This window comes from Telmatherina bonti (assembly GCF_933228915.1).
Source record: "Telmatherina bonti genome assembly, chromosome: 1".
Taxonomy (NCBI): Eukaryota; Metazoa; Chordata; class Actinopteri; order Atheriniformes; family Telmatherinidae; genus Telmatherina; species Telmatherina bonti.
This window is the reverse complement of record NC_136619.1, coordinates 21,628,948-21,653,428: the sequence shown is the minus strand read 5'-3', so window position 1 is coordinate 21,653,428 and position 24,481 is coordinate 21,628,948. Positions and strand designations below refer to the sequence as shown.

General features: G+C 40.1%; 1 protein-coding gene across 1 annotated transcript in view; it reads right to left on the bottom strand.

Annotated features, from left to right (window-relative positions):
- LOC306760319 (CUB and sushi domain-containing protein 1-like) overlaps positions 1–24,481 on the bottom strand; it is a gene marked incomplete at both ends in the record, with an annotated part of 457,273 nt that overhangs the window by 38,956 nt on the left and 393,836 nt on the right. The window contains 10 exons of the mRNA XM_079246123.1: positions 1,755–1,928; positions 3,331–3,528; positions 5,102–5,287; positions 5,396–5,584; positions 11,580–11,726; positions 12,543–12,614; positions 13,300–13,416; positions 15,746–15,859; positions 22,091–22,171; positions 23,954–24,099. Coding sequence (XP_079102249.1) covers positions 1,755–1,928; positions 3,331–3,528; positions 5,102–5,287; positions 5,396–5,584; positions 11,580–11,726; positions 12,543–12,614; positions 13,300–13,416; positions 15,746–15,859; positions 22,091–22,171; positions 23,954–24,099 — 1,424 coding nt within the window. The remainder of the gene's footprint in view (positions 1–1,754; positions 1,929–3,330; positions 3,529–5,101; positions 5,288–5,395; positions 5,585–11,579; positions 11,727–12,542; positions 12,615–13,299; positions 13,417–15,745; positions 15,860–22,090; positions 22,172–23,953; positions 24,100–24,481) is intronic.

The window sequence follows — 24,481 nt, the reverse complement described above, 5'->3', positions numbered from 1 at the left end:
TATCTTATATATATATATATATATATATATATATATATATAACTATCTATATATCTATCTATATATATCTATCTATATATATCTATCTATATATATAGATATATATATCTATATATATAGATATATATATATATGTATTGATGTGCAGGCATAACAGCATTCAAGCAAGTAAAAAAAGGGATATAGCTATGATAAAATAAGTGAATAAATCAATAAAAAAATAGAAAAAGTTACCTGAAAATGTTCCTATCTAAAAAAAAAAAAAAAAGCACTTTAAATTCCAGGGTTATGACTGAAATGTAAATGTATCAGTTTTGCCTCTATTTTTATCAGTGGTGCCATGTCGGTTGGCTTGTTTCTATAGGTGACTACTACTTTAGCAACTGTAAATGAAGAGATTTAAAGTTGTTGTGATTTTTTTTGTAATGTTCTACCAGAGGTTCTACCTATCATTTGCTGTCTGTCTCAAAAAAAGTTACAAATAACTGGCATTCACAGCAAAAAATATATTCAGAGACAGCTCACCAGTCCATTGCAGAGCCACACAGAGACAAACAACCACTCATGCTCACACCTATGGGCAATTTATTGTAACCAATTAACCTAACATGCATGTCTTTGGATGGTGGGAGGAAGCTGGAGTACCTGGAGAGAACCCACGCATACACGGGGAGAACATGCAAACTCCACACAGACAGGCCACTGACTGAACCCCTCCCCAGCCAAGGATTGAACCAGTGACCTTCTTGCTGTGAAGCCACAGTGCTAACCACTGGGCCATATCTAAAGAATAATAGAAAAGTGGACTTAACATAAGTTTAAAGCGTATACAGCAACATTCTGTGGTTTGGGAACTCAAATATAATGATTTCCAAAATGAATAGTTTTCATAGTAGTCAACTGTCCAATAAATCAATAAATCATTTTTATTGGTAGATACATTTTTATAGGAAGAAAACAAGAAGCACTATAAAGTGGACTCTTTGCTGAGTGCAAGACAAACTGAAACTAAATTTAAATCAAATGACAAATTTCTGATAACATTTCAGAGCTATATGTAAAACTAAATGAAATTTAGTCTCTACAAAGAGACCTTACATTAACTGTTAAACTGTACAGTGGCAGTGTCCCTGTGGCAGTACTTAGATCAAACAGCACTATTTTAAACACAATAATCAAACGAAGAAGTTGGCTTTCACAATAGGAAAATGAAAAAAGAAATCCACAATGTACAGCCTCAAGGGTTGCATGCCGACGATTTTTCAAAGACCCTCACAAGCCTAAACATCATCTAAACTCTGTCGAAAGACTTCCAAATGGAAGCATGAGCAGCTACACAACAGAACTAAAAGCTTTTTGCAGGAACAATGTGTGAAAATCCTCCGAATAAGTACCGAAAGACTTTCAGCTGGCAACAAAAAGCATTTATTGTAATGCTGTAAGTAGAGATGAAAATACATCCCATCTCAGTGTCAGTAGTAAGCACTAATCTGATTGGATTAAACAGAAATATAAAAACTGATTCAAGATATAATTAATATATGATGAGAATGGGCCAGGTCTTTGATATTGCTCTGACAGCTCCCTACATTTCATTCCCAATTTATGTGCCTTCTCTTCTATTTTTAATAATTCACACTGTTCAGTCTATGGAATACATTTTCATTATTGATCACAATGTTCCCTTTCATGCCAAAATGACTTAGTACAGACCACAACACAATGTACATTCTATCATATTTAATGGCACTTACCTAGACATCTTGTCTCTGCGCCACTCCACAAGCCATTGGCTCCACATTCCCTCACGTGTGACCCAACCAGGGTGTAGCCATGGTTACACATAAAGATTGCAGTTGCCCCGAATGTAGTCAGCGTCCCCAGTTTGGTACCAAATGGTGGGGAGGGAAGTTCTCCACAGGAGATGACTAAACGACAGAAGTCAAATATTGTAACAATACGAAAATGAATGTACAGGTGTCAAACAGCATAATGATGTGTTTAATGCTGCTACATTTTCTGTGATTACAAAACACTTAGGGAGCCTATTGGAACAGGCGTGATGTAAAATGAGGAAAGAACTGAAATCAACATTATAAACTTTGATTGCAAACACTACCTAGCAAAGTTGGACTCATGTTAAATAATTACATGGTTCTTTTTACTGATCCTTATGAACACTGTCTTAAAGTCAGTGGTCAACCTGAAGAATTCAGTTGTCACTTCTGTTATAATGATGACTGTCTTAGAGCTGCCTGCAGTATTTAATCGGACAGCGGATAAAGAAATTATTAGAAAATATAATTAAATGAAACCTTATTCTGATAGATAAAAATTCTTAATGACATCAAACTTTTTTTTGTTAAGTGTACACACTTCCCTTTTCCATTGGCATGCCGTATATTACGCAACATTTAGAAATTCTGCATCACAAAGTTTTCAAAGCCACAATTTTTCTCTTAACATCTCCTCATGAAATAAGCTGCAAAGGCACATTGCAAAGAGCTCTATATTTGAAAAGACAGTATTTCACCACTGACATATACCCTATATTTTGGAAGCTCGGGCTGCTTTAAACAGTTATCGTAGTCCCAAGATAATGTGCAGCGGTTAATATCCTGAGGCGCTTGGAAACACATATACCACTGTTAACTCATCAAAAAGAAGCAGTAGTGAGGGAAATGGATAAACACATGCACACACTCACACCAATATGGAAAACAGTCCGCTCTCAGACTGTCCCTTCTCTATGATCAGAAATATTACCCATGTGCCATGATTCTGCCAAACTGCTACTTTCTTAGACCAACAAACTGTGTATGTTCCCGGGTGGATTTGTTATTCTGATAACCACTTCATGACTAACAGGGGAAGGCACTGCAATGCAGATTTATTCTTCTGTTAAACTTTTTGTGTGCTGGATAATATCGTTGTGTCAGTCTTTTTGTTTCTTTTAATCCCTTATCTTATAAAGACCTGCTCTTCCTAACCATGAATGTTGTTGACTGAGGTCACCAAGATAAAATATCTGTGTATGTCCACCACAGAGTACAAAAATCTTACAGTTAACTCATGCATGCAATGTGCTTCTGTCTCTAGATCAGACACATATTTCCCAACGATTTTTATCAAATCTTAGATATAAATTTCTGCGCATTTGTTCTCTGAATAAGCTTGAGTGCTCTAAACACACAAGCAACACAAGTTTTATCCTCTTGTTCAAAGGTGAGGTAAATAAATCTCACTGTGGCATCTCAAAATAGCACAAACAACAGTTCTTTTTTTTTTTGCAAGAGTCACATTAGAGCTCATGGATGTATGAAAACTTACTCTTGCAAGTAGCTGGGTCATCTGACCCCTCCCAGGTGCCATTGGCAAGACAGCGAAGAGTCCGATGCCCAACACCTAAATAATACCCTGTTGAGCACTCCAACATCACCCTCGAACCAAACTCTCCTAGCCTGCCAGAGAGCAGGTGGTAGGTCATGTGATCTGACAAGACGTCTTCAATGCTGGAGCAATGCACCGCTGGAAAGACAAGAAAAAATGTCAAAAAACAGCCATAAATAAAAATGTTTAGTTTATTCATACATCTTATTTGATCAAATGCTTTAATTTTATTTGTCACAAAGTAAGGACACACTTTGTATGACATAAGTTTTGACATTTTTATTTATTCCTACAGACCCAGTGAATGTTTTGCATCAAAGATTTCGTGAGTCTCTATCAGAGGAAGTCCAATGTTTAAGGTGACGTACTGTCATAGAAGAAACGTCATTGTTTTCCTTTTGTTTACCAAACCTTTAGTACCTTTGGCAGCTTTAGTTGCAGCAGGCTTTAAAATAAACATAAAATGTTGGTTTAAAAGGGGTGGTCTAAGAATTGTTTTTTTCTGTATTATGACAAAGTCATTTTTAGCTGTGCTTGACTGCATACTGAATATCTGGGTGACAGAATTCAAGTTCTTTTTTTTTTTTTTTTTTAAATGTATATGAGGACATTATGCCACCATGTACATAGTTACGCATTGTAGGCGTAGAACATACTGTCTGTTTGACCATCTGTCCTTTTTATGTTACCACAAAATTGATAAAAAAAAATAAAATAAAACAAACAAACAAAAATAGTCACAATCAACTCAGTAACTCAATAGGAAAGCAAAAGATATCTAAATCATCGTCACAACAGAGGAAGTAGTCGATAAAACCACCAAATGAAATACAAAAAATAAATGACATAAAATAAAGGTATAAAATGTAAAATTAGTCATCGGAATCCAAGTTTAACCAAAAGCTTGTTAAAGTACCTGAATTCCTGCCTGCATTTTTAATAGATTACCAAGCTTGTACACTATGAAATACTAATGACGATAATGTATTTTGGAGTAAAACAGCCAGACAAGTTGATTTTTTTTTTCATTTTGGTTAATAGTGTATATTGTATGTTTGATTTACTGTTTGGCTTGTATTTGCTCTCAGGCTGTTTACTGAACGCTTTTTCTAACACTAATAACATGCCGCAAGAGTTATTGAGGGCAAATTGTTTCTAATTTATATTTGCACTGTAGCTTAGAATTCCAGGGCAGATCTCAATGACCAAACCCTGCAGAAATGATTGAGGTACAGCTGAGTTGCACACACCTCACTCCAAAACCTTTTGCAAGGAAAAGACCTGCAAAATCCTAAAAAACTGTCAAAAAGGGGTTGCACTTTTTCTCAGCTCTTTCTTGACCAAAGTATGTTCCAGGCATTGAAACCGGACAACAGTGCGTCATCTTGTTAAAAAAAGGGCATAAAGTAAATATGTAACTAAATCCACATTTCAGTTTTTAACCCAAAATCATATAGAAATTATCTTTGTTTGCTAAATTTGAATATTTTTCTCATCTTTCTGGTGCACAGGGCAAGCTTTGTTAATTCCTTAACTTTTAAAGTTTTCTATGTACTGGCAGTCAGTTTAACCCCCGGGATACTTCTGGGGACCAAATACTGTATGTAGTTTCTTTTTATTTTTTTTAGCTCAATATCTGATCACGTCAAAACAATTCACTTTCAATTTAATGCCTTTCTTAAAGAGATCCATCATTGTTAAAAACACTTACGCAGGCATCTGGGGACTGAACCAGTATTACTCCAACTGCCATCCTCCAAACATACAGCTGTCATTGGAACAGCAGGGTCAAGGTGGTAGCCATGGTTACATTGATACGTAACCTGGCTACCAACAGTATACTGGTAAGCAAGGAAGCTGCCGTTGCCAGGTGACACAGGTATCCCACATGAAATAGCTGCCACATATTGAAGAGAGAATTGTTATAGAGAGAAAAAGCAATTTATCTTCTTTTCATGATCACTTAGATGTTGGGGGGGGGGGGGGGGGGGGGGGTTGTGGTTACCTTGACAAAAAAGTGTAGTAGTGTCCCACTGGTAAAGCCCATTGGAATTGAGCCTGCAGGTGGCATTGCTTGATCCTACCAGGCGGTAGCCATGATTACAGAAGAACTGAAGTCTGCTACCTGGATGAAGTTTGGTTCGATTGACCACACCTCCATTCAGTGGAAGATCATTAATGCTGCAGTAAGCAGCTGGAAACAGAGAAACACACAGAACAAACCCAATGAAATAAGTGTTTTACTTAAGTCCACGCGAAAGTCAATTCTTTACAAATCTGGTGCTTGAAAGAACTGTCAGGAGAAGCATTGCTGATGATATTACCAGGCAGGTAGAGGGTCAATGATTTATTATTCTGAAACACAAACTTAAAAAAAAAGAGTTATAGGAATTTCAAAGCTTTCCAAATGTTTTTATTCTCTTTTGTTAGAAAAAATGAATAACTGAAAGCATCAATCTTAACATGTGGCAGATGACATCACTGTGTGTCATTGGGTTCTTTCTTCAAGCCCAAAGTGACTCTACTGATCGCTCACTGCTCCTCTCCCCCCTATCACCACATATTCATGGAACAGCATTCCCAATCCGCTTAGGATCATGGAATTAATTTTTATTAACCTTTCTGTCCAAGAATTTTCTCATCTTTCTCCCTCTTGAACCCTCTTATGCTCGTTTTCTTAGTTCTAAAATGATCCTGTTCTGTCTGAAATGCTTTTTAAAAAAAAAAAAAAAAAAAAATATATATATATATATATATATATATATATATATATATATATATATATATATATATATATATATATATATATATACATATATATATATATATATATATAAACGTTCAGTCGAGGGATGAAGGCTCAGTCTGTTAATTCCTTCCTATGAGTTTAATGAAGGGACATGGACTTCTTTTGGATAAGGTTTTATTTCAGATCATCTTTTATGAAAGAAAAAGAGATAATTCTGCACAATATTCAATGAAAGATTTTGTTATTTTTATATAGTCTCACTTATTGTGATACGTGTAAGTAAACAAAGACTGGAGTTTGAGCAGCTTGTGACTAATTTGTTTATTTTTTCTTGCCTCTTTTCTATTTTGGAATCACTTTTGATGATGAAGTAATATTTTGGATTAAACGGTATTCCAGGGGTTGTACTGGTTGTGGTGTAGTGGGTAGCATTGTGGCCTCACAGTGACAAGGTGACTGGTTCTGCATGGGAGGTTTGAACAGTGGTCTTTCTGTGCAGAGTATGTATGTTGTCCCCATGTATGTGTGGATTCTCTCCAGGTCACCATCACCAAACACATGCATGCTAAGTTAGCTGGTTTATTCCAAATTGTCCCTAGAAATGCATGTAAGTGTGAATGGTTGTTTGTCTTTCTGTGTTGGCCCTGCGATGGACTGGCAATTTCCCTGCCTTTCACCTGCTGACTGCTGGGACAGCTTCCAACTTCCTGACAATCCTGAAATGGACTATGTGGTTTGGAAAATGAATGTAATACACCAAGATGTAATTTTGTATATAATATGACCTCTGAGATACAATATGATATGAATGTTTTCGGTAAAGTACTTCATATGCTGTTTTTGGGAAAGTTTTTGAACAGTTTCCGATTCATAACTACAAAGTGACTCTCGCTTGGGATTTAATTGCAGTGTGGGCGTCCATTCCTAAATCCTGAAGAATTTCTCCAACTCCTCTAGTTTAAACCAATAATATTTCCCAACATGGTCGGAAAAAGTGCTGAGAAAAGACAGAAGGAGAGGATTTGATTGTACCATAAGTGCGGTGCATGAGCTTTGTTGAACTAATTGGCTTTATTCGCTACAACCGTGGAGGAATGTAAATAAAACTTGTTTGCTTTGGTTTGCAGGGGAGTGAGAGACCACCACTCTTGACTCTATTTGTACTGGTTCTGGTATGTAACAAACAAGTTGCTCCTTGCTTCATTTAACTCCATGAGTCCCTCAAATATGATTATTTTTCTTCAGCAAAGCTTCCATGTCATTCTTGTGAATTCTGCTCTTAATCAAGCACAATTCAGTTACTTCACATGGGCTTAGTTAAGTTCTGGTCTGAAACCTGGACATTGTCTACTATCAGTATATCATGTACTGTATTTGCTAGTATTAGCTTCACAAAACACTGTTCTTATATGCTAACATGCAAACAACATATTTTATGAAAAAGTAAAAAGGCCATGTGAAGTAATAACATGTTGAGATAAATGTCCCTGTTGCTGCTGCCCTTGATAATACTAATTACAGTCTGGTCAAAGTTTTCTGGAAACCAAGTTAAATCAAGAAAATAACAAAGGCAAAAAAGGCAGAAAATTTAGATGTTAACCATCAAATGTACAACATTCATGGGGCCATCAAAGCTTTTATGGAATTTCATATCACAGTTATAGAGAATGACCACACAGCGAAGTTAAGCACTAACGTGCACAGAATGATGGCAATATAAAAGAACCAGTGATCATTACAGTTCAGTCTGATCAGAGCAACCTCACAGATGATCTCATATCAAACTAATTAGCATACATAAAGAATGCAAATTGTATTAAAGGTAGGATTTGTTTGAGTATAAAGCACAACTGAGGATTATTAATCTATGAGGGGGTGAAAAATCTCAAATGTAAATTTCGGTTGCCTGAATAGCCATTGCTGTCAAGACTTTACTGCACCATGGGGAACAGAAAATATTACAACTTGAGGCCTTAGTGGCAACATGAAACAGATGAAAAAAGAGTTTGTTTTTTTTCTTATTTTCCTTTCTCAAACTAAAGTGGCTGTAGACTGGCTCTGTTACTAAGTCGTAGCAAACCGAACCAGGATCAGCGTTAACTGCAAAATACACTTTCTGTGACTGAGACTGGTAGCCATCACAAATTCTCACACAGCACCGTGATGCTGGCAAAAAGCTGCTGATGTATTTCACTAAATTTGACACCACTGAGTAGATTGGAGCTATTAATTCTCTTTTGTGTGTAAGCAGCCTGACGCATTCAAAAGAATGTTTTCTAAATGATCATTGCTCACCCACTTATTGATGCATTATTTTCCTGAGAATAAAGGCATTAGGGATCATTATTCATGCCAGTAGCATAAATTAGTAGTCCTTTCAGCTAAGCAGAGTACATACATTGTCATGTTTTGTGGGTGTGCAGAGATAAAACAGAGGTGACAGTTGTCAGTCACTCTGATGAGATCTGAGATCTAAAATCTCCATCCATCCATCCATTTTCTGCCGCTTATCCGGGGTCGGGTCGCGGGGGCAGCAGCCTAAGCAGGGAAGCCCAGACTTCCCTCTCCCCAGCCACATTTGCCAACTCTGCGGGGGGGGATCCCGAGGCGTTCCCAGGCCAGCCGAGAGATGTAATCCCTCCAACGTGTCCTGGGTCTTCCCCGGGGTCTCCTCCCAGAGGGACGTGCCTGGAACACCTCACCAGGGAGGCGTCCAGGAGGCATCCTGACCAGATGCCCGAGCCACCTCAACTGGTTCCTCTCGATGCGAAGGAGCAGCGGCTCTACTCTGAGCCCCTCCCGGATGACCGAGCTCCTCACCCTATCTCTAAGGGAGAGCCCGGCCACCCTGCGGAGGAAACTCATTTCAGCCGCCTGTATACGAGATGTATACGAGATCTCGTTCTATGACCTATGGTCACGACCCACAGCTCATGACCATAGGTGAGGGTAGGAACGTAGATCGACTGGTAAATCGAGAGCTTCACCTTCTGGCTCAGCTCCTTCTTCACCACGACAGACCGGCGCAGAGCCCGCATTACTGCAGACGCCGCACCGATCCGTCTGTCGATCTCGCGCTCCATCCTTCCCTCACTCGTGAACAAGACCCCGAGATATTTAAACTCCTCCACTTGAGGCAGGACCTGACCCCCGACCCGGAGAGGGCAATCCACCCTATTCTGGCTGAGGACCATGGTCTCAGATTTGGAGGTGCTGATTCTCATCCCAGCCACTTCACACTCGGCCGCGAATCGCTCAAGCGAGAGCTGGAGATCACGACCAGATGAAGCCAACAGGACCACGTCATCCGCAAAAAGCAGGGACCCAATCCTGAGGCCACCAAGTCGGATCCCCTCAACACCTCGGCTGCGCCTAGAAATTCTGTCCATATAAGTTATGAACAGAATCGGTGATAAAGGGCAGCCTTGGCGGAGTCCAACCCTCACCGGAAACGGATCCGACTTACTACCGGCAATGCGGACCAAGCTCTGACACCTGTCGTACAGGGACCGGACAGCTCGTACTTGGGGGTCCGGTACCCCATACTCCCGGAGTACCCCCCACAGGAGCCCCCGGGGGACACGGTCGAATGCCTTCTCCAGGTCCACAAAGCACTGGTTGGGCAAACTCCCATGCCCCCTCCAGGACCCCAGAGAGGGTATAGAGCTGGTCCACTGTTCCGCGACCAGGACGAAAACCACACTGCTCCTCCTCAATCCGGGATTCGACTATCCGGCGGACCCTCCTCTCCAGGACCCCTGAATAGACCTTACCAGGGAGGCTGAGGAGTGTGATTCCCCTGTAATTGGAACACACCCTCCGGTCCCCCTTCTTAAAAAGGGGGACCACCACCCCAGTCTGCCAATCCAGCGGTACTGCCCCCGATGTCCACGCGATGCTGCAGAGGCGTGTCAGCCAGGATAGCCCCACAGCATCCAGAGCCTTAAGGAACTCCGGGCGGATCTCATCCACCCCCGGGGCCTTGCCGCCAAGGAGCTTTTTGACCACCTCAGCGACTTCAGCCCCAGAGATAGGAGAGTCCACCCCTGAGTCCACCTGCTCTGCTCCCTCATGGGAAGACGTGTTGGTAGGATTGAGGAGGTCTTCGAAGTATTCCCTCCACCGACCCACAACGTCCCGAGTTGAGGTCAGCAGCTCCCCACCTCCACTGTACACAGTATTGATGGAGCACTGCTTCCCCCTCCTGAGCCGCCGGATGGTGGACCAGAATCTCCTCGAAGCCGTCCGGAAGTCTTTCTCCATGGCCTCGCCAAACTCCTCCCATGCCCGAAATTTTGCCTCGGCAACAGCCGAAGCCGCATGCCGCTTAGCCCGCCGGTACCCATCAGCTGCCTCCAGAGTCCCACAGGCCAAGAAGGCTCGATAGGACTCCTTCTTCAGCTTGACGGCATCCCTCACTGCTGGTGTCCACCAACGAGTCCTGGGATTACCGCCACAACAGGCACCAACTACCTTACAGCCACAGCTCCGGCTGGCCGCCTCGGCAATAGAGGCACGGAACACAGCCCATTCGGACTCAATGTCCCCCGCCTCACTCGGGACATGTTCGAAGCTCTGCTGAAGGTGGGAGTTGAAGCTCGCTCTGACAGGGGACTCAGCCAGACGTTCCCAGCAGACCCTCACAACACATTTGGGCCTGCCAGCTCTGACCGGCTTCCTCCCCCACCATCTGAGCCAACTCACCACCAGGTGGTGATCAGTTGACAGCTCCGCCCCCCTCTTCACCCGAGTGTCCAAGGCATGTGGCCTCAGGTCCGACGATACGACTACAAAGTCGATCATTGAACTGCGGCCCAGGGAATCCTGATGCCAGGTGTACATATGGACACTCTTATGCTGGAACATGGTGTTCGTTATAGACAATCCATGACGAGCACAGAAGTCCAATAACAAAACACCATTTGGGTTCAGAGGGGGGGGACCATGCCTCCCAATCACTCCCCTCCAGGTCTCACTGTCATTGCCCACGTGAGCATTGAAGTCCCCCAGCAGAACAATGGAGTCCCCAGAAGGAGCACCCTCCAGCACTCCCTCCAAGGACTCCAGAAAGGGTGGGTACTCTGAACTGCCGTTCGGTGCATAAGCACAGACACCAGTCAGGACCCGTCCCCCCACCCGGAGGCAGAGGGAAACTACCCTTTCATCCACCGGGGTAAACCCCAACGGTAAAATCTTTGGCTTGAAAATTCAAAGCTTTCTCTCTGACATGCCAGTAATGCACAATGTCATTTCCCTTTAATCAAGTCATGAAGTCTGTCATCTAAATGAACAAAACTGAGCCGTACAGACATTTTTATGAAATGCGGCTTCAAAGCTCTAGCGGGCTGCACTCTAGATTGTTAAATGGCTCCAATTTGATTATTCTGCAAGGCAAGATGGCAAAGAAAGATATGAACATTTAAAAAGATATCAGCTGTACCTGAGAACCGTATCTTAAATCCCCTCTTGTTGGTTGCATGGTCGGTGGACCACCGCAGATAAAGCTGGTTTGTTTTAGATGTGAAGTTCAGCTGAGATGAGTGGTTTCCACTTAAAGCAACAAGTAAAGGGCTTTGTCCCGAGGACCCTGGTAAAACAAATACAAGTATTCAGAACTGCTGTACACACATACAGTATTTTTTTTTCATGTATATGCATGTGCCTACAGTATGTGAATCTGCAAATTTCTGCAGCTTGTGTGTCTAACATGAAACATGGCTTTTAAAAGGGATAAAGCGGAAGGGAAACAACTCCATCCGCAACAGCCAGCCGCCTATGAAACAACAGGGACATTGCTGTCGGCAACATCAAAGGCCTCCAGAGTGAGCAGAGGACCGGGCAAGATAGCAGAAATAAACAGAGCTGAGTGGGACATGCATATATTACTTTCATATATGCTCATGTGGCTTGTCAGATTTTGACAGATCACATATTTTCACTAAAGCTTCTGTCGCCGGATGATTTCATTTGTTTCCATGAGTGCTGTTTTTCAGACCAGACTGTGGCCGCCGTTAACTGGACAAAACATTACTTGTTGTGATGTGAATTTAATCAAGTGCATCATTTAATTTGGTTCATATACTGTGTAGGTAAAATGAATCAATAAAGAAGGTTAATGTTACATTTGGCAAAATCTCTCTCTCTCTCTCTCTCTCACACACACACACACACACACACACACACACACACACACACTGAAGAATGCACTGTAATTTGTACTCCTTAATATTCAATACTACACAACTAACTTTGAGGACACAGGGGGTAAATTACCACAACTGTAAATAAGAATTTGGGGTTGTGCAGGATGGCTGGCACTTTTCATAAACAAACATGAATTCAAGCTGTGTGCTCTCTGCGTGTGTTAATGTGCATTGATGCGAGTACAGCGATCATTTTGTACCATCGAAAATCTCCAGTTCATCAAACTGCTTCTCACTGTGGAACATCTCCACATAGATATTGATGCTGTAACCTGTGGAAACAGGAGAAAATTATTTAGCTATGTGTGTGTACAAATGTAATATGAAAACAAAGATACCCCTCTACCACCAAAATCCGAAGGATGCACATAGATGAAATTTAGCTAAATTGTACACTGAGAGAGCAAAAGCACGACCTGGAAATGTGTGGCAAGCACATGTTTATGCTTTATGTACTGCTGGATTTGTAAAAATAGTTTAGTGTACTCAGTTTTTCCACACATTGCTTTTGCATTTTGGCTTAGTTTTTAATCAAAGAATGACACAGTGTAATGGCATATATTATTGTCCAGTTGATCTTGCACTGTATTGTATTTAGGACTTAACAAAAATGTCTTGACATTTGACATAAAACATGGGAAACACGTTTATTCTTGTGTACATATTCAGTCTATATTGTATTGTTTATGTGATATTTTCAACTGTTCTTGAGTATCTTCTTCATCTAGTCTCTATGATTTTTACCAACAATATTTAGCGGCTAAGGAAAAGTTTGCTTTTTTAAAATGAATATTTTGGTTTCTTATAACACCTTACATGACCTAACACAATAAGGTCTTAAAACAACAATAACACTTTAAAAATCACAATTAGATGTTTATATGTACAACACATACAACAAATCCAGCATGAGACTAGTCATAATGTTGAGCTTAGAGATGGAGTGAAACTTTATACCTGGAATCATCCGGAGCAGCCAGGAGCATGTCTGACTGTTGGGATAGTTCCCAGGAAAGCCGGGGCTTAATATGACTCCAGATGATGAGAAACGCTCCTCGTTGGCAGGGCACTGGGCTGGAAGTGTCAAATATGAAAGCCAGATGGATTATGTAAAATGAATAAACATAAAAACATCGGTTTTACTGAGTCTGTATTGTGAGGTTGGAGGGGCGGCAGAGGAAAAAATTAACTTTTATATGGGAGACCCAGCTTTTCCTCCCTTTCAGGACCTTTGCTCCACATATGTTTATACTGACAAGTAACTTGTGTCTAAGACCCTCCCATCACACCTTTTATGCAAAGATCTTTTGAAATGATGTGCTATTTATCCTGCAGAAGCAGTATCTTATTAATTCCTAATTTTAATACTATGGAATTACAAAACTCACTTGCACTGGGAAGTATTTCAGACATGCGTTAAATGTCCTTGGAACGTCAATGAATTTTTAAAAGAAAACGTGGACTCTTGAGGCCACTTGCATATAGTTTCTTCCTGTAAAATGTGCCCATTTATTAGCCTTAGGCATAAGCGAGACAGTATCCAGTAAAAAGATTTAACACAAAAGGAGTTAAACTCAAAAGCAGTTTGGTGGAACGCTTCCATCTTTTCTTAAAGAGCATAGGCATTTTCCCCTCTGCTTTATGACAAAAACAAAATTCTGTTCATTCCACTTTAAGGGAAAGGCTAAGCAACTTTTCAACATTCACCTGCAAAAGAGAAAATGCACTTAAAAAAAAGAGAAAGCAATTCACATCAATAATAACTTTTCTCATGGACACCGGGAGTCAACTCTATTCACTGCTTTCCTGAATTCATCAAATATTAAAATGAAACATTCCTCATTTTTAACATTTCAATCAGAACAGGAAATTGAACCATAAAACATGAGCCGTTAAGTCAAACTTACAATAATGAAAAATAAAAATAAAAAAAGAAAAAGAACCTCATCACTGGACATTTTAACTAGCTGCACTGAATACAGTATGTTATAGGTTTCCAATTTCTGATTGACTATAATCTGCAACTGATGTGCTGTCTGCCTAGTTCTGTTCATCTTCTGATTTCCTGACACAAGACAACCCACTAAGAAGGATGCTGAGCAAGCTCCACACACGAGTTTCATTTGCAAGTGGAGAGAGCAACAATTGCACCGCCATACCACCTCTGTAGCAGAGTACGATGATGCCTTCAGTGGAGCACCGTGTAGATCCACATCATTCAGTTTGCCCTAAGTGGGTGGTTTTGGTCATTTTATTATTATTATTTTTTTTTTATCTTTCTCTTTATTTAATTTCATTAATTTCATTTTAAAAGTTTGCTTTCAATGCTTCCTGAACCCCAATATAATGCTTTTGATGTTTTATGTTGAGCACTTGGCTGTTGTACATGATGTGTGCTATATAAACAAACTTGTTCTGCCTTTTGCATTTGCTTGTGCTTTGTTAGTTTAAAAAAAAAACCAAAAAAAAAACTGGTCTAGGTCTTGTAAGTTCTCTTGCTCCTTTTGATTTTTCATGTTTTTGGTCAAGTTTTACTTCTGGTTTTCTTGAACTCAGTGGTATGTCTGAAACTTCTTTTTTTGTGTTTTGGTGTAAGATTATCCTGTTTTAATGATCAGGTTCCCTCTGTGGTGGCTGTGGTTTTACATTATGTGCGTTTCTGTCTTCAGTTATTATCCATGGCTTGTAGTATATTTAGGTATCAGTGTGTATTTATTGGGCTGCATGGTTGCATTGTGGTTAGTACTGTAGCCTCACAGCAAGAAGATCACTGGTTCAGTCCTCAGCTGGGGGGGGGGGGGGCTTGGTCAGTGGCCTTTCTGTGTGGAGTTTGCATGTTCTCTCTGTGGATGCGTGGGTTCTCTACGGGTTCTTTGGCTTCCTCCCACCGTCCAAAAACATGCATGCTAGGTTAATTGGTTACTCTAAAACTGCCCATGGGAGTGAGCGTGACTGAGTGGTTGTTTGTCTCTGTGTGGCCCTGCGATGGACTGGCGAGCTGTCCAGGGTGTACCCTGCCACTCGCACAAAGACTGCTGGGATAAGCTCCAGCTTCCCCGCGACCCTTCTTCAGATTACACGGTTAGAATTATGAATGATCGTGTATATATCACCTTGTCGTTGCCCCTCTTCTTTGTTTATCTGGTATGTTTTTCTGTAATATTTCTGCTGGTTTTACTGTGAATTAAAGTTTCTGTTTGCTTTCCTATATTTCATACATTGCCTGCGAACTGCGATTTTCTGGACACTTTGTCAAGATTTTCCTGGGTTTTGATTTTCTTTAATTTCATTTGATTATACTTGATTTAATTTTATTTAATCTTTTTTCTTTCCTTTTTTTTTTACATCCTTAAGTTTTGTGTTTATCCCTATTAATTGCAATTACATGAGTAGCCGAGCTTACCTTGACATTTAGGAGGTGGGGATTCGAAGCGCAAATGGGAATTAAGTTTACACATGATCTCCGCCTTTCCAATTAATGTGTATCCAGGTAAACAGCGATATTTCACAACGTCACCTAAAAAGGAGAACATAAGAAACACTTTCAGGCAACATTATACATTGTGTTTGTCACAGGGCTACTAGCTGTCACAGCTAAAAACCTGCAGCTATATGGATGATGTCTTAAAAAAATGGAAACATGGCAGGTGAATACTTTACATGCTCACTTTTTATTTCAATTTTTATTTTCTTGTCATTTCTTATGCACAAACAGGGCTGCATGGTGGTGCGGTGGTTAGCACTGTGGCTTCACATTAAGAAGGCCACTGGTTTGAGCCTTTGCTGGGAAGAGGTTTGATCAATGGCCTTTCTGTCTGGAGCTTGTATGTTCTTCCTGTGTATGTGTAGGTTCTCTACTCCTGCCATCCAAAGATATGCATGTTAGGTTAATTGGTCACTCTAAATTCTGTGGGTGTGAATGGTGGTTTCTTTCTTTGTGTTGGCCCAGCAATATACTGGTGAGCTGCCTGTACCCTGCTTCTCGCCTGCCAATCGCAGGGATAAGCTCCAGCTTCCCTGCAACCCTGAAGTAGAATAAACAGTATAGTAAATAAATGGGTGGATAAAAAATAAACAAATTAATAAAGGTATTTCAGTTAGTACTATCCAAATTTACTCAAAACTGGACAAGCCAGGGGCAGGAACATGAGTTTGTAGTTCTGGTTAGATGTTTACATTATGTTTGGTTTAATATTAATTACTAATATTGAGAAAACAGCTAATTCTTTTTTTTCAATTGAATGTATTTTCATTAAGAGATTAGGACTACGGATGTTAACCCTGTTGTCAGCTGATTCGTCTGATATATATATAGAAACCTTCTTTAGGAAAAGTAGGAATATGAGCAACAACTGCACCAACCAAAAGCTCCCCGAATGTTGTTTATTTCTTTAAAATTCACCTGAGAAAAACATGTCCTTTTGAAATTTTTATTTTTGATGGGATGAATGTTACCTTGCAACCTTGATAGGTACAATTTGACAAGGTTGCAATCTTAAAAGCAGCTGAGGTCTACCACCTGCCAGAGACATGCAATGCCTGTTTCAAAGTTTGCTCTGGAGACATACAGCGCTTCACAGCAAGGGGCGCGAAGCTTCAAGTTGTTGAACGGAACAAAAAAGAGCATTTAACGTTGCCCTGAGCTTGGTTAAAGATTATATAACCAATACAAGATCAGTCACATAACTGGTTCAGACTCTCACCATATTACACATTATAGAGCCAGTAGGCCGACTGAATCCAGAATAAACCGTTCACACATTTTTTAATATTTTTATTAAGAACAAGATCTGTGCAGGGGCCACAAAGCCAACACAAGCACAGATTCATGAAAATGGCAGTGCGAGTACCTGTAGGAGGAACAACCAAAATAAACTCCTCCCATTTTGCTAACGTAATGGCAAGTATAGAACTAGACGAGACTTTCAAGTTAAAGCTTGAGCCTTAAATCTGACTAAATTTGTGTGTGTAGGGGGGAGCGGGGGTTGCTCTCGATAGGTTCAAAGAGAAGTGGCTCTAGCTATTGGAGCTTTTTATTTCTGAAAGGTTTTGCCGGAAAGGAAGTTCACTTCCAAACTTTCTGAGAGGTTTAGGATTTGTGCATGTTGGATTATGACAGAAAACAGATGTCACAACTCGGTACTCTGCCTGTGAGAATGATCTGAGTCTTGCAAGCCTTAGGCCAGCTGATCCTGCTGTGTGACACAGTTGGAAACAATGGCATACCCATATACAGATAACTACAGTGGAACTATTGTTCTTCCAGTCTGTAAGTTTTGATCCTGATAAAAAAATGGCGCACACTAAAATCAAGAGAAGAGAAAGTGAAGTTATCCTACTGTTACCTTAGCGCTACACTCTGTATCTTGTATTTTTGTAGAGAAGGCTTCATTCTAATGAAGGATAACAAGCCTGACAAATCTTTCTCGACAGTTACCCAACTTCAAACCTACTGAACATTTCAGGAATCGCTTGAAGTCTCAGGTGAGTAATCTATGCATCTCATAGCGTCACAAAAAGCTTCTTTGGGTAAACATGTGGAGGTTAAGAAAAATTGAACTATCATCTTTTATGTTACAGTGCATGTTGTCATAAAAGCTATGAGGATGGAGTCCAACATTTAATATCTTTTAATCTTAATAAAAAAATTTCTGAGTTTACCCTTTCCTTCATTTTCATTTAGTCATGATTACTTATCATTAAATCAAATTAAAATTAAATTTAACTCAATCTATTTAATTATTAATAGAACAAATAAAAACAATAAAAGCCTCTGGGGTACAATAAGTAGTTGGCTAATGAAATTCTACTTCCATTCATCTAGAAAGGAAGAACTACACACTATACTGGCTTGTGGAATGTAGTATAAAACCTAGAAAGTATGTAAATGTGTTGAGGACTAACTTCCTACCTCACAGGATCAAACATTTACTGTAAATATAATTAAAACAGACACTTTGGAAAGCCTATATTTTGGTTCAACACTGCAGGCAGTTGTATAATCCTGTTTATTTTAACACGTCCCTATCATCTCCCTGCACTTACTTGAGAACATGCAGCTAAAATACAAAACTCATTTTCAGAGAGTTTGGAAGTTTTTTAAAATGCAATTCACACTTATCAAATATATAATTCATCAACTAATTTAAACTATTTAAGAAGTGTGTGATAATAAAAAAAACAAAAAAAACAAAACAAAACAGAAATTTGTTTATTTTAGAGCCCTGACAATGTCATGGGTAAAATAGTCCTGTGTTTTGTTATGTTTTTATTACTTTGCAACATTTTTTTCTGTTAGATAAGGATACTTTTGGTCCTTCACAAGTACATCTGCTCTGTTTTACAAAGGATGGATAAAGCCAGAGCTGCACAATATATCGTTTCAGCATCGTGATGGAAATGTACGCATGTGCATTGGTCACACTGCAGGTCCAGCAATGGAGGAGGCAAATTTAATTTATGTTATCATTAATTTTGAGGGTACCTGACACACACAGGTTTGTTTATTGCTAGTTCCAATAAAAACTCATTTGTGATAAAACACAATTCAGTTTGGACATGACAGAACAAAACATTTACCCAGGTCCTGGCACAATAAAGCAAGCAATAAAAGGTAACGACAATAACTTTTAAATACAGACAAAAATATATAATTTCCAAAAGCTGATTTGTGACACTGCGGTGGTTTGTCGACCTATCCAGGACATACCCTGCCTCTTGCCAAGTGATTGCTGGGATAGGCTCCAGCTTCCCAGCAACCCTTAACTGGAACAACTGGTTAAAACTGATAGATGGATGATATGTGACATGATGTCAGTGTTGACCACAATCCCATCTTCAGCTATCGTCTATGGTTGTAAAGACCAGTGCTGTGGAAATGGTCACTGTTCAGATTTTGCCTGCTGCTGTCATTTAATTTATGGTGCTATGGTTCTGTCCAGCTGCTATGACTGGAGCCCATTCTGTGACAGATGTGGTGCCAGCAGATAATAAAAGTTTGTTAAGCTTGGCAGATCTGCCAGTACACAAAAATACATGATGGCTTCATGTACAGTTTTACAACCACTAAAAACAAAGATGTCACAGACTGCAAGCAACAAAAGCACAGCCATAGGTCTAATTAGATCTACAGTGACAGTTATGACATCCTGATGCTGCAGCCATGAATAGAGTGGCAGTAGGTCTCGAAAGGTTCTCTGAAGCAAGTCCTTTTGTTTTGTTGCTGAAATTTTGGAAATCTGAGCAGCAACAACCTTGAGTATAGTCTGTCTTATTGTGCTCACAAATCATAAACAGTGATTAAAAACATAAAGTAAAAAGTATACGTATATCTAAGAAACTTTGTATAGCTTTGTCATTTCTTTGCAACATAGCTGTTAAAACTATGTTGCTTTTTTTTTTTCATCACAAAGCTGTCAAAGGGGCTTTTTCAGCTTTACCATGTAAGGTTGTAACCATTTACAGCTGGGATTTTGCCATGGAGCTCAGTTTCCATACATCAATGATCAGAGGATCAGTTTGACAACAGTCACAATATCAGACTTCCATCCTGGACACAAGGAGACAACTCATAGGCAAAGTTTTGGGTGCTGTCATCATCACTTTGCATTTATTTTCTGAAAATTCTTCCTCAGAAAAGAAGGAAGGAAATCTTTCTCCTTGCTACATCGCACCATTCCCTTGCAGTCCCATGCAGGACATGACTCTCCTCTGGCAGAGGGTTTACAGACAGATCTTCTCCAGGTAAAGCAGTGGGTCTTGTACATATCCTCTTTACCAGGAATTTACCCATCATCTGATGTCTGATGTTGTGCAAGAAGAGGTCATTACGTCTTGCACCTGAAAGCAAACTTAGGAGCGTTAGCAGGGTTAGCCTTTCAAACGGCTTCATAGCAACTGTTGGCCTGCTGTCCTTTGGCAAATGAACTCTGCTGAACAGTTCGACACATGGGGGGGCAAAGGGGGGCAATGAGATTTCAGGAACTATCCAGAAATGCCATGAGGTCCAGCAGCCTTCCTGACATTTTCTTCTTCTTTAGGACCTTCTGTACAGGTAGAGTGGAGCACACTTGTTGATGAGTTTTGAGCAGCTGCTTTACCCAGTGCCGCATCTTTGGGCTTGTTCACATCTTATCACCAATAACATCTATTCAGCTCATTAGCTGGGGAGGTGTCACATTTGCCCTTTTTAAATTACACAATGGCTCATATTTCATTACACAAACTGTCAAACTGGTTTCTCCATTCCAGTTAAAATGAGATTAGCCTCCTTAATGGTTTTCTGCAAACAATAAACTGCTGGCTTGTGATCCAACATGGCACCTGAGAGCAGCCCTGGATTAACCTCCTGTATATGCTCCTTAAGCTGATCATACTGTTCCACTTGTGGATTTAGGAAGATTTTCCTTTTCAGAGTCAGGATGACTTTTATCACTTAGCACACTGGTTTAGCTCAGCAGTAGTTTGCTAAATTCCCTGATTTAATTTAAGATGGGTGTAAGATCTTCCAGGGCTGCACGGTGGCATGGTGGGTTCTCTCCAGGTACTCCCTCCCACCATCCAAAGACATGAAGGTTACTCTAAATTGTCCACAGGAGTGAGTGTGTGTGGTTGTTTATCTCTGTGTGGCCCTGCAATGGACTGGTGAGCTGTCTAGGGTGTACCCTGCCTTTCGCCCAAAGTCTGCTGGTATAGGTTGCAGCTTCCCCGCGACCCTTAATCGGCCGAAGCGGTTAGGATAATGAATGGATGTAAGATCTTCCAGTTAATGTACTCATCTATCTTTGAACTGTATGTAGGAATAGTCCACTGCATTTCACTTGGTGGTAGAGAGGTAAACACATTGTTTTAAATCATCCATTAACTAGGTGGGATCTGTCTTGTTTGTCCAACTGCTAAAGGAGGGCAACATCCAAATGTCCATGTTATCTTTCTCCTGATCTCCTCCTGCTGCTTAGATACTACAGTGCTTGTGCTGCACAAAGTGGGATATAGACAGAGGTGATAAGAATAAATATGAACTCGCAGGGAAGGTAAAATATAGTGTTTTTTGTGGTCAGATGCTTGATATGAGGATAACAGAACTAGAGATTATAACTAAGAAGCAGACTTTTACAACATTTATTATGCCATATTTTTTTCCTACATAATGGCAACATCCCACACAGCATCTGGAGGTTAAAGTCCATCACGACTCCTAAAAAAGATGTTGTGATGAGTGCTATATTTGTATTATTGATCAAAAGTGATTACTCTGTAATTACCAATAAATATTTACAAAGGAGGCATGATATGATAAACGATTTGGTATAAAACTATTTCCTCCAGTGAATTCTTCAGTGTTTTCAGTCCTTTTTTTTGTAGTACAGACAGAGACAAAATGAAATAATAAAGCCAAGTAAACATTAATGGGACAGACTGACTAGATTTAGATTTTGTATCTACTGAGTAATCCGTTCATTTGTGTTTTTTATAAATCAGCATAACACTGAAACTCTACAAGCATGACCAGATATCATGGTTGACCATACTAATCGCAATATGCACCACATTACATATAGCCGACTAAAGTGTTTATTTTCTAAAATGAACCATATAGCATCATTAAAAGTTTGCGCTAAATTAGTGGCATTTTTCAAGCATGAGTGCAGGTTTGATGGACGAGATCAGGTCAGTCTTTTAGGTCTCATTAAGTTATGATGTATTTTGTCTTTTTTTTCCTATGGAGAGGGGTGTTCAGGACTATTACCTATGTGAAAGTCTTCGTCTTCATAGATCATTTCTGCATTCTCCACAACAGGAGGAAGAGGGCATTTTTTCAGACGATAGGCTGGAGAAATGAGAAGAACAATATTAATCTTGTGAGGCACTTCACAGATTTTATAGTTGATAAAAAGAGAAATAAATTTGACAGCACTGTTGTATTTACATATCTGTAATGAGGTGGGGCAAAAGAACGATTATAATCCCCAGAGCACACACTATTAGTTCACTTATAAACAGGAGTTGCTTCGTGTTCTTAATTTGTTAGCGCAAAGGATTTAATTGATTTACTACAAATAAGCACAGCAGATTTTTGAAAAGGGCATCCATGTGTAGAAATGATGTGCTGATGTGATTTGTGATCCTTATTTCCAGAAACATCAAAGCAGTTCTTTAAGTGCAGTCATGCGTGTATTATGGCGATATGAGAAACATGACTTTGACGCAACACTACGTGCTTCTCCGAATGTCCCAGCTGCCACATAATACAAATGCTGACCACTGTTACCAAAGCAGAAGCAGAGCTCCAAGTTTAGTCCTGAATTTGGCAATTTTTGGATGTGCCAGTTAGTGTAAACACAATCCACCTGGACAAAAAACCAGTTTGAATGATCAAAATGAAAAGACAGGCTGGGTATAAACTTGTGTTTTTCCCCTAAAATCATTAAAATAAGACATCACTGTGATCAGTCTGTCAGGGTGAAGACTTAAAGAAAGAAACAAAAAGCATCATAGGCCTAATTGTCCTAATCATTTTTGTTTTCAATTCTCTAATGCATTTTGAACAAAAACACATTAATGCGTTTTTCAGAAGCTAAGTGAACAAAAACGTGGAACAGATCCTTAAATGTGGAAGATGTGTCCTCGTTACAAATCATGATTCACCGGTTCCATTAGTCAAAACATTGTTTACCTGAGGAGTTGGACAGTGTAGGGTAGCACTTAAATATCATTCTAATTAAACGCAGTGGATTAAGACTTGTAACTTTCCACAAAATATACATTTAAACTGCAGCATATTCAATGCAACAAAATGTGCAGAGTTAAATCATTTTAGAAGAAGAGCAGGTCTTGGACCGATGGTGGTAATAAGACTTTTTCTTGTTGAAATTAAAACGTCATATATCAGAGGGTTTTTCAGAAACTTCCATTTTTTTTCTTAGTGCGTAGAAAATGGGACTGAAATGGAAGAGAGCAACAAAAACGAGCTTTAGGGTCCAGTAACTGCTATCTAAGGCTGCATCAATTCATAATTCAGAAAGTATTTTGAATTAAAAGAAAAAAATCTGTATGATCTATGTTCATCTTCATCTTCATCTTCTGCCGCTTGATCCGGGGTCGGGTCGCAGGGGCAGCAACCTAAGCAGGGAAGTCCAGACTTCCCTCTCCCCAGCCACATTTGCCAACTCTGCGGGGGGGATCCCAAGGTGTTCCCAGGCTAGCCAAGAGACATAATCCCTCCAGCGTGTCCTCGGTCTCCCCCGGGGTTTTCCCCTGTAGGGACATACCCGGAACACCTCACCAGGGAGGCATCCAGGAGGCATCCTGACCAGATGCCCGAGCCACCTCAACTGGTTCCTCTCGGTGCGGAGGAGCAGCGGCTCTACTCTGAGCCTCTCCCGGATGACCGAGCTCCTCACCCTATCTCTAAGGGAGAGCCCGGCCACCCTGCAGAGGAAACCCATTTCAGCCGCCTGTTTACGAGATCTCGTTCTTTCGGTCACGACCCACAGCTCATGACCATAGGTGAGGGTAGGAACGTAGATCAACTGGTTATCTATGTTATTATTTAAATATGGAGAACAATAAGTTTTTTTTATTCCATCAAAACTGAATTAGTATAATTTACCATGAAAGTTGAGAATGAAGAATCCTCCAGTTGAGAAGTCTGAGTGAAAGCGGATCAGGACCTGCAAACTGGTGCTGTAGGCTGACTCTAATGCTGTGTTGCCACTGAAGACTCCCAGCTGAGGGCTAGATGTTTCAGGACCATCCCTGAGCAAAGAGGAAACATGATTCAGATAATGATTACATTTTCAAGCGGCCCACATCAAAGTGGAGTGTAGCGAGAACTTATATCAGAAGTCTCCCAGACATAGAAAAGAAAGACAAAACATACACACACAAACAACCTTCTCCTCCAACTGTATTATAAACATTTTACATACAGAATTCCTTTATATGTTACATTACATAAGGCTGTAAACCTCCAGTTGAACAAATACATTTTTAGTCCACATCTCTGTACGTGAGAATTTCTAAACTAGGAAAAGTTTCAGATGTAGAGAATATCTTTAAGTTTTATACATTATTATGATTCACCTCACAACTTAACAAGCACTGTATCAATGTTTTTGGTTTTATTTGTGACTTTTTG